Source organism: Poecilia latipinna, unplaced genomic scaffold (assembly GCF_001443285.1).
Source record: "Poecilia latipinna isolate Pla-1442-1.1 unplaced genomic scaffold, P_latipinna-1.0 Scaffold982, whole genome shotgun sequence".
In the NCBI taxonomy this organism is placed as follows: Eukaryota; Metazoa; Chordata; class Actinopteri; order Cyprinodontiformes; family Poeciliidae; genus Poecilia; species Poecilia latipinna.
The window spans coordinates 80,591-91,420 of NW_015113598.1; the positions used below are offsets into that span (position 1 = coordinate 80,591).

Here is a 10,830-nt window from a genome sequence, read left to right on the forward strand (position 1 = left end):
AGCCTTTCCACGCCAAGGCCAGCAGCTCTCGCTTCCTGGAGGTATGATGCAACCCGGGGAACGAACAACCAGCACGGGGACGACTGCTGATCTTTTCTTCTTAATCAGAGGAAAGGAAAGAGGGCACACTCACCATGAGGCCATGTTGTCATCACTTCATGCTTTCCACTCATCTGTGAAGAGAAAAAAAAAAATCCCTCAGAAAGGACACCAGAGTGTGGATCACAACGCCCAGACACGACTCATCTTTGCTCCGTACATCCTTCCCCGTTTCATCTCCGCTTCCTCTTAGCCGTTTCTTTCCTGTCCATTACAGCACATCCTGCCTCTGCTGTTTTTGTGCTGCCCTCGTCTTTGTCTCCTTTCCTTTTTCCCCCTCCTCTCGGCCTCCCTCTACATGGCCATTCTCAAATTTTCCACCTCCTCTCTCTTCTCTCTCTGTTATTTTTATTCTGGATTCCTTTTCTCTGTGATGAACTAAATGGACCAGGCCTCTCCCCCCCTCCCACCTCCTTTTTCCGTGGACTTACAGTTGTGAGACATGGCTGCGGTTTATATGTATTTTTTTAGCATTGATGTGGTCATTATAATTAATGTTAATATTATCGAAGAACTTTAACAAGTGGAGAAGAGTTGGAGTGTTGCACAGGAGCAGCAACACAGCCCAGAGTCATCCCTCTTCTTCAGTCTCCCTGCTTCATCCCCTCTTCCCCCCGATGGCTCCCCCTGGTGCTCCTGCCCTCTTACTACACTCCCAGTGCGCCCTCCCCCTCCTCCTCACCTTTACCCCTCCGTCTTCTGTTCATCTGCTGTCCTTACCCAACAGATAACTATGTATTTTATTTAGAAAAGTTTTATTCTTTGCATATACAGAAATGATGCATTAAAATTGTTGAGCTGCCTCCCCTCCCCACCAGTGTCGGAGTCGGACGGGGTCGCTTTTATTTGTATATATGTGTACACATGTATTTGCGGTATCATGAGTTTGTATTTGTGTTTGAGAGCATGTTGAAGAGGGCGGTAAACTGATGTCGAACAGCAAGTCTGACTTCACTCGGATTGGCGACGCGTGGATCCAGCTTTGTGCAATAGAGAAACCCCGGAGAACTTCTGAACGTCTCACTGGACGACAGTTTCCCGCTCTGATCTTAAAAGTGCGTGCGTGCGTGCGTGAGTGCAGAAACACATGAGCAAGCGGTTCTTTTACTCTGTTTTAATTTGAACTCATGTTTAAAATGACGACAATAGTCAGGTTTGCATTGAGCTGTGTGTTTTGAATCAAAGGGTGTCAAGCACATGAAACATGTAAACGGTTTATCTTGTAAAAACGGGGAAAAAAAAAATATATGAGAAAAAAAAATGTAGAAACTCCAGAGGTCATTTTTCTTTTCAGTTTTCTGCAGACAGCAGAAATGTAAACAGTGTTTTTGTTTTGTTTTGTTTTGTTTTTTTTTCTTCCAAATAAATGAATGTTAAATAAGTTTTCCAGTCTTTTATTTTACTCTGCGGCCGCCTCGCGCATCGCTCTGGGTGTTGGGACTGTCGGCACTGCAGCTTTAACTTATCTATAATTGCTGGGGTTTTGCAGGTGCAGATCGGGAAACGCATCTGAATTTTGTAAATGTCAGTGTTTAACCTCAGCCGATGAAGACCTGACTATTGTCAGAGTTTAAACTAAGCTTTGTTTTTATGAAGATAAACGGGTTTGGAAGATATGCATTGAGCAGATGGATGTTTTGGTCCAGATAATGCTATCTGGGGAGTTGCTGAAGGGTGTGTTTGTGTTCACTTGATTTAATCATAAAGTTTGTTTGGACCTGTGGAAGAGAGTTATGACTCAGCCATGCCCCTCAGAGATCAAACATAATTAACCCTGGATGTTTTCCTGCTTTTATTTGGTATCTTTTTTTTTTTTTTTATAAACCACCTTCAGTCTTGCTTTTCATTAAATATCTTTGTGCTGGAAACCGAATAAAAGGCGGAAGTCTGCTGTGTTGGCTGCAGTCGATTGCAGTCTCTGGTAAAGATGTTTTACAAAGTTTAAGGTAAATCTTTCTGTTGCTGTAATCTTTAACATTTACAGCAGATAAACCTTTAATTTGACTAGTTTAATTTCATCCTCAATCACCTCTTGCACAATTATTGGCATTGTCTCTGCTAGTACCATTTTATGCACACAGGATTCTGGTTTTCTGTCACCGCTCAGAAGGTTAGCATAGTTTCTCTACATCATCCAGATCTTGGAAATATTTCCAATAATAATTAAAAAAAAGGGTACATTAAATTATTTATGAACCATAACTTGATTTGATCATGTTTCTCAGCTAAAGACCATCTGATTCTTTTTTTTTTTTTTTTAATCAGTGATGAAATGAGTTATGATGTGCGCTCTAACAAGGATCCCCAGGGTTTTAATTACAGAAGTGGACCCACAGCATCACAGATCCACTACCATGCCTATAAGTGAGCATGGAGTGATCTTCCAACTATCACTTAATTCACACCAAGCCCATCTCATCACACCATAAGTCAACAATTATTTTTGTGATGTTCTGGAATCTCTCCCAAACGGCTAGCTCGCGTAATAACTTGTTTCTGTGGAGACCCCACCCTCGGCTACATTTCTCTCGCATAAAGCTTTTGAGGTTTTATTTTACTTACCTGGAAGAAATAAGCCTCTGTGTCACATTATATTTATTCTAAAGGTAAGTTCCTAGAGATGCTGATTAGAGTTAAAACGGAATGATTTTTTTTATTATTTTCTAATTTGTTAAATCGATTCAGTTACATTTTTAATAACTTAATGTGACATCAGAAAACAAATCTCAACAATGGATTACTTTCCTACTGAACCGGTGCACTCAAAATTTGGATTTCTTAAAGGTTTTCCGTTGATTTAAAAGTTGGATTTACCTCAAGGTTTTCCATAAATCTTTACCAGTGTTGCCAGTAAGTGTGGTTGGCGCTGAATGGATAAATCTTCATTTTTATGTTATTTTCTGTGTCTGTGCACGTTAAGTGTGCAGCTGTACAGTGCATCATTTCCCCAGACGAGGGCTACTGCAGGCGTGAGCCCCGGTACTGAGCCTGTGGGTGTTCATCAGCGGAGGAACAGACGCTGCAGGTGGGAGAAACTTTTTACCAGTCAGCTTTGACTTCCTGCGTAGAGACTGAAGATTAAGGCGTCACGTTTTGGACGCTGTGCAAAGCGCTGCCTCACTTATGAACGTGGTGAGAAAATATAGAGATTCATATGATTTATATATACATATATAAATACCAGATGATGATCATGTTGATAATGTTTTTTATAGAGAATTTTTTTGTTTGTTTTTTTAGCCCTTGATTTGTATTTGTTTTCCTTTAAAACTTGAGTTGAGTTTCTTTCCGCCCTGCAGCCGAGGACTCGATCTCCATTTTCACCCGAATTTTAAGAAGTAGATTCTGTGTAGAAGAAAGGCGAATAAACTAAATCAAGAACTGTGTAGTGTACCATGAATCCATGTCCTCCTCATTCAGGATTCTGCTGTAAATAAACCACTGAACTGTAAAAGCAGTGTGTCTCTTTCTTTGAGTTTATGAAGGAGGTTTAAATCTCCAGTGGTTGACTCTAATATCCCTGTGCAGACGATGCAAATCCCTGAGAAATGTGTTGTTATCCATTCAACGTACTTTGGGGAAATGGCTTTTGCAGTACAGTTATAAATTATTAATTAAAAAGCATATTAAAATATGAACATTCATATTTTAGATTTTCCCCTTAGTTTACATGTAAATTGTACTTTGGAGTTTACACATATGTGTGTCAGCTTTACTCATTTCTTTTTAAACAAAAGGTTTAAAATGTATTTTCTACTCTAGTTTTTGCTTTTTTTCTGTTTCTTTGTCTGTTTGAATTTCCTCTAATTAATGTTAAGCACTTTGAAATTCCTTGTTGCTGAAAATGTGGTGTCTAAATGAAATTACCTTACCTTATCTTAAAGTTGCCTTTTTTCTCTTAATCTGGCTGCAGTGTTTTCTCTTAACTGTAGCAAAGGGGGGAATATATTGCAATTCCAGCTTCTACCACCAGATGGCAGCAAAACATAAACGTATAAAAACCATTAAACCGCGGATTTTATCGAGGATTTTGCAGGGATCGATGTTACTTTAGGTTTTCAGACAAGGCTTTACAGTTCTCCTTTCTGCCTATCTTGGGAACATTTCCTTGCTTTCAAAGCTAACATGCACCTAAAGCTAAAGAAGTGGACGGCTTATCGTTAGCCCCCCTTGTAAGATAAGCAAAACTGCAGAATCTGGAGGAATTAGAGAAAGGAAATCAGCCCTTGATGGAGCAGTTTAGCTGAAATGAAAGGCGTGCGTTCATCACAGACAGGTAATTGGTTCCTGCAGGGCATCGGGTTGATATCTCATGAGCCTTGATTGGAAAATGTATGCCTCAATAGCACAGCCAAGACGCTGAGTCAGGAGTTTAGATGGGTTTGCAGTGAATGAAGAATTGTGTCATTTTTTTTCTTTTCTTTTTTTTGTGCACAAGATTCTCGCTGCATCAACCAATCAGTTTCATGAAAACATGCCTCATTTTTACAGGAACCTGGTTCTGAGTTCACCATTCAGTTGGTCCCGATTGATTAAAGACAATCATCAAACTGTCAGACAAATGGGCAGCTTGACCTGGTGAGTGACCAGCACACAGATGGCGGGATGAAGAAGCTGATGTGGGGGATGAAGAGTGAGAGGAGGAGGATAGAGTGGGTGAGGGGAAGGTTAGGGAAGGTCGGTGAGGTCAAGGCGGGCAGAGTCCACCCCTCTGCACCTATTGGCCGGACAGCTTGATGATTCCCGTTCAGCTTTGAAGCTTTGAAGTGGACAGAATTCCACCACGACCATGGGGATTGTAGCAGGTCATTTGTGAGAAATTTTTGGCGATGTGGTCCTAAATCTGAGCTTGCCTGCTGTTTTTTTTCTTTTAGGAATGTGATTGAGGCTGATTGATCCCTAAAATTAGGGAAAGGTCAAACACAGTTAGCCAGTAAATGTGGATTACAAATTATGCAAGAGGAAGTTTAGACTTTTTTTTTTTTTTAAAGGGAATGAGCACTTTGAAGAGATTAATTTTCTCACACTTGTCCTGATTCCCGGGCCTCTCCTACAGGCTCTCTTCTCTTGATTTCACAGATTTTCTGCAGGAGTCTGGAGACTGAGATGTGTGGTGAAGCAATTCCATGTTTTGTTAATCATTATTCTTGAATGAAACCCAATGACCAGAAGAGTCTTCCTGATTTAAATGTCCTGTTATTTCAGAAAGGTCCCACAGCATCACAGATCCTCTGCCATACTTAATATAGAGCATGCTGTGCTTTTCCAAGTCATCAGATATCTTTTCGACCTTCTGTTATGACATTTGTTGATTTCGCTTTACGTTTTGGGTCGTAATCTTCGTGAGAGTCCATTTTCAGTCTTTTATTTTAGTTTTAAAAGTCCAAGTATTTAATAGAATGCCCATGGAGCAAGAAGAATCCAACAGCATCACAAATCCCCTTCTGGACTCAACAAGGTGCATGAGTATCTTTTCCACATATTCATTTCATCTTCCTAACTTCCTAAACATGACCTGTTTATTGCTGAAGTGCTTAAAGCAAAAATGTTTTAGTTAAAGTTGTCGTAAAGTACAGCTTTTTGTTTTTTTATTCTGGCATTTCTCCCAAACACACGTCTGGCGTGCTTTTGGCAGAGAACCCAGCCCACATCATCACACATCGTCTGCTGTATTTAGCACTGGGCACGTGGTTCTTTTCAACAAATGTACCTCATTTCCGAACTTTTGAATGTGTTAGAAACAGAGAAAAAAACAGAGAAAAAGTTTTGTTTTATTATTGAGCTCTTGGAAAGAGACCAGCTGCAACAACCCAGCTCAGCTTGTTCAAGACTGTAAAAGGTTGATTTATGTCAGCGGCGTAAAAACAGCACGTAAAGAAAGTGTGCATTTAAAAGGCTGACTGCACTTCCGCAACACGCACGATAATACGTTCAGGCACGTCGCAGCAGCTGGCATTTATTCCTGCTCCAAATCGTGAACATATAGATCGAAAAAGAGCCGGCAATAAATTTCAGCAGCACATGAAGTCAGCCAATGCAGGTAATTTAAAATGTGTTGGTATTTACTGGAGGTGCCTCCTTCACATTTTTAATGGCACAAAGGTTCCACCCCTATCCCCGTTTCTTCTTCTTCTTCTTCTTCTTCTTCTTCTTCTTCTTCTTCTTCTTTCTCTTCCTCTTCTTCTTCTTCTCACATCCAGCCAGGCATTCCTGGCTTGTTTAAATAAGGTCTGCCTGCCTGCCTGGGCGCGGGTGGATTCCCCTCTGGCCCTTTGCCCTTTGACCCAATGTGCATTCCGTATGTAAAGTGAGGAATTCCTCTGAAGTTCAGTTAATGGGGTTGAGTTGTTTTTTCATCTTTTGGATCTGCCCGGTGGAAGGGAAAAAACTGGCTTGACGTACAGCCTTATAGGACTGAGTTATGGATGAGGTTCGTTACCGCTTGCTGCTGGTGGTTAGAAATTGATGAGACTCCACCAAAAAAAAAAAAAAAAAGGGTTTTCAGCGCGAATGATGAGTGTTGGGTTTAATGGAGGGGGTCGTGGGGTGGAAGTGTGCAGGTTTGAGAGCAGAGAGGTTGTTTGGTTATTCTTGGCCTCAGAAAAAAACCTTTGTAGGGTGGCAATAACAAACCTAAACGTGAGCTCCATTTTTGGATCAAATTGGTCATTAAACACAAACGTATTAAACACAAATTAAACATCATTAAACACAAACTTACCAGTGTGAAAACAAATGTTTTCATCGGCGAAAGGAGGTTATATGACAAAGTTAAGCTCTCTAAAATTAACTTATCGAAAATGCAAGTGAGAGCACTGCTGTTGTGTGTTTATAAGTAATATTATCCTGAAATTTTGGTGATTTCAGGATTTCATTATTATATTTAGAAGCTTCAAAAAATATAATGATTTTGGTTTTAGGATGACAATATAAACTTTCAATTAAAAAAAAGTAACGTTACTGCAAAACGGGGAAAAAATTTACCTTAATTCGATAAAATATGTCAAAAGACAGCAGTAGTGAAATAAAAGAAATTCCTCTGCTTTTACGATTTAAAGGTATCTGTTTAAGTGAAATAAACATTTTTGTGTTATTTCAAAAACTGCATTAAAAAAATATAATTACAAGCATTTATTTTCAGGAGAGGAAAAATGGTCAAAACAGCAAAGACGCAGCGATGTCAGAGCTCAAAGGCAGCACAAAAACGCACACATTCAGATTCATTTTCAAGCAACTTTGCGTTGATGTTTTAACTGAAGTGGCAGAATGAACCTGGTTTCCACTCCAAGCTTTCTCGCGCCTTGGCGTCTCGCTCTTGCCGCTGTTTGGGTTCAGTCAATCACCTGAGCAGCACCTCTTTAAACAGCAGGAAGAGTGGGACTCCAAAAGACTCTGTTTTGCGATGGTTGTTGCAGAGGATGATTTTAGAAACGTTTGGCAGTGGTCTTCTCCTTTTGTCCAGAGCTGTGTAGGCTAACAAAGGGAAAGGTTAGAAGTCATAAAATCTATATTTAAAAGCAGCTTCAAAACATTCAATTGAGAAGGTGAAACTTGTCTTAAATGTGGCTTTGAAGAGATTTTTGTTTTATTATGTTTGTGAATCTTATTGTTTGTTTAGCCAAATTACAAAGCACCTTGCTTAACTTGATTTTCTTTTGATATTCACAAACATTGACATTGTCTGTTTTGTGGTTCTTTCTTCTCATTTTATTCCATTTTTCTTGTTCTGAGGTTGTTCTGTTTTTTTCCTGGTTTTCTGTTTAGTTGCATTTTGAAGCACACTGGTTCACTTTGACTGTTTTTAAATGCGCTATCAGATACATTTCAGTTTAATATTGATGTTAAAAGTTTCATATGATAATGTGTTGCTTCAAATGAGGAACTTTAGACATAGTTGTAACATTTTTAACCATCTCTATAAATCACAAAATGCACACATAAATTGTAAAATTTATATAAGAAAATGTGCAAAATTACTTCTTTTTTCTTCTTTTGCTTCTTCTTAGCAGTTGCTTTGCAAATCAGAATGGAGAAAAATGTTAAGATTTTACAGGCTGGAAATGAGCACGGTTTTGTTTTCTGAATGTCTAATATGAGTGTTGTTTTATAGTGTGGTAAAAAAAAATGTTCTGAACTTTTTGCTGAATACAGTTGAAGCTGATGTGTGTCTGTTTTAGGGAAAATACAAACCATTTCACGGTTTTAGAAGTTATTTGGGAGGCGTCAAAGACCTTTAAACGGGTAAAATAAGAACAGAATTGAAAAATGTGTACATTTTAAAGGTCAGCTTAAAACTTCTGATCTTCAAGTGAAAGATGAAATTTGTCTTCTTTTTTAAACGATTTAAAGAATCAAAAAAATCGTCCCACGTTACTCGACTGAAACGCGTTACTCTCAACTCCAAACCTTAAATTTGGAAATTAAAAAAAAAAAAAGCAAAGAAACGTGCTGTTTAATGACTTATTGCTTTACACAAGTTGCCCTTTGAACCTCCAGGTCGTCAGGTAAAGAGCCAGCAGAGCGCCTTATCTCCGTTCCCAGGTGAGGCCAAGCCCTGCGTAGAGACTGGGAGGATGGAGGCAGGGTTCCTCGTGCTGTTGTGCTTCTGGATCACTGTGCTCTGGTGGAGAAGCCATAAAAAAGCCGTGCCACCCACACAGCTGGAATGTCATGCATGCAGTCCATAGAGTCTATTTCAAGAGGAAGGTGGAAGGAGGGGGAAGCTGAGGTAAGGAACCCACTTTGGAGGAGACCGTGGGTCCATGAGGTGGGGTCTGCTGCAGCTACTACTACTGCTGCTGCTGCTGCTGCTGCTGCTCTGTGGAAACAAAAAAAAAAACAAAAAACGATGGACAAGAAAAACCCTCTTCTCACCCGCCAAAAAGGTTCTCAATTAACATTTTTTCCCCCTCTTTTCCTTGGTGGGAAATTATCAATGACGATCCATCAAGGCTATTTGGTCTTCGGGCCGCCGAGAGGAAACGCGGAGGGGAGATGTGAGACGGAGGGATGGGGGTTGGGAGAGGTTAAAGGGCAGAGGAAGAAAGGAGGTACATTTTCGGAGGATGGGTGGTTGGAAGGGGGAGAGAGGGAAAAAAAGAGAGGGAACAATGACTCCCATGTTTAAAAGGCTTTTCTCAGCCCCATGACACCTCACACAGGCAGCAGTTTGGAGTCAGGCCGTTCAGGAGGGAGTGGTGCCGAGTTTGTGGCTGTTTCCCCCCCTCAGGCGCACAACCAGCAGAAATATTCAGCAAAACATGAAGCTCTTTTTTCTTTTTTACTCTATTTGCTTCGTGAACCTGTAGGTATATATAAGCAAATAATTTAGGCTTTGATTTTACCCTTCATCAAATCAAAATGTGTTATTGTAAGCCAGGTAATACATTGATCAGAGTCTTTTGTTGTGATTTGAGGCCAAAAACAAAAGGAGAGAGAAAATATGCACAACAAAAGACAGAAGAAATATGAACAACAAATGTGAAACACAACAAAAAAAGATGTGAGAAATCTGAGGTGTATACTTTATAAATGTACAATTTGTAAAGAAAAATAAAGGCAAAAATGACAACCTGAGTATAAACAATTTAAACTGGAACCTTTGGCGTTTTGGATCGGTTTATTCTTTAAACATCTGTCAAGACAAATTATAAGAAAAACACAGAACTGCTTCTAGGTTTGATTTGGAAGATTAGAACATTTTATATACAGTTATTCAGATTATGAGTTTTATATTTTCTTACAATTGCTGTGCTCACATTTTCGCACATTTACATAAGTAAATTAATTGTGGTCTAAAACTTGTCGATGAGCATAAATATTTGTTCAAATCAAGGAAAGGGGACATAAAGTAAGACATTTTAGGATCTATTCTTTGTGTGTTTTTATTGCAGGTTTTAGAGAAGAAAATAACTCATTTGAACACCATCCATGTTTAATCATTTAATCTCTTTTTTCCCAAGCATTATTAGTTTTTATCCTTTTATTGTCAATGTTTGAAATGATTCTTAATAGAAATAATTCATTGAAAAAGAGCAGCAATAAACCTGGATGAATAAAAGAAGAGGTATCATTTTGAAAACTTGTCATTTGAAAAGCAAGTATCTGATTTTGCTGGTTAAACGTACTGATCTCTTCTTCTGCATGACTTCTTTTAAATTAACAAGGGGAAAAAAACAACGTTTCTAAATGCATTCAGCTTTAAAGACACTAAAATAAATTACCAGCAATTTCTTTAATCAGGTTGAAATTCACAGCTAAGATGTGCGTCAAGTGAAGGTAAGGAGAAATTGTTTTAGATTTGTCAAAATGTATTTTACATTTTTCAATCTTTTGGGGAAAATATTGAAGTGATTTTTTTTTCCTGTAAATGCAACTATTTATTTCTCTATTAAACCAAATGTCTACATTTAAATCAACCCTCCAGTTCTTTCTAAGATTGTTTGCTAAATTTAAAAGATTTGCGTGAAATAAGAAGCTCCTGTTTCACGCAAATGTAGTAGATGGTGTATTTAAAACTTCGTCGAGTCGTTTTAATTTGCCAAGCAGCCTTTTAAAAACACTTTTCTGTGTTTTATGATATGGAGACGATTGTTTGTTTTTGTGTCAGTAGGGAACCCGAAGATCTAATTAGATCCCCCACTTTGTGGTTAAAAAAAAAAAAAAAAAAAAAAAAAATTTTCCGGGTAAAGGGGGGTTTTGGAGAAGGCGCCTCTGGGGGGGGGGGGGGGG

The 10,830-nt window shown here is 38.9% G+C and overlaps 1 protein-coding gene across 1 annotated transcript in view; it reads left to right on the plus strand.

Moving 5' to 3' along the window:
* sppl3 (signal peptide peptidase 3) overlaps positions 1 to 429 on the plus strand; it is a 31,840-nt gene extending 31,411 nt beyond the window's left edge. Inside the window, exon 11 of the mRNA XM_015050276.1 lies at positions 1 to 429. This exon is cut by the window's left edge and continues 1 nt beyond it. Within this exon, the coding sequence (XP_014905762.1) occupies positions 1 to 292 (292 nt within the window). The 3' untranslated portion in view covers positions 293 to 429.
* Positions 430 to 10,830: the final 10,401 nt, after the last annotated feature.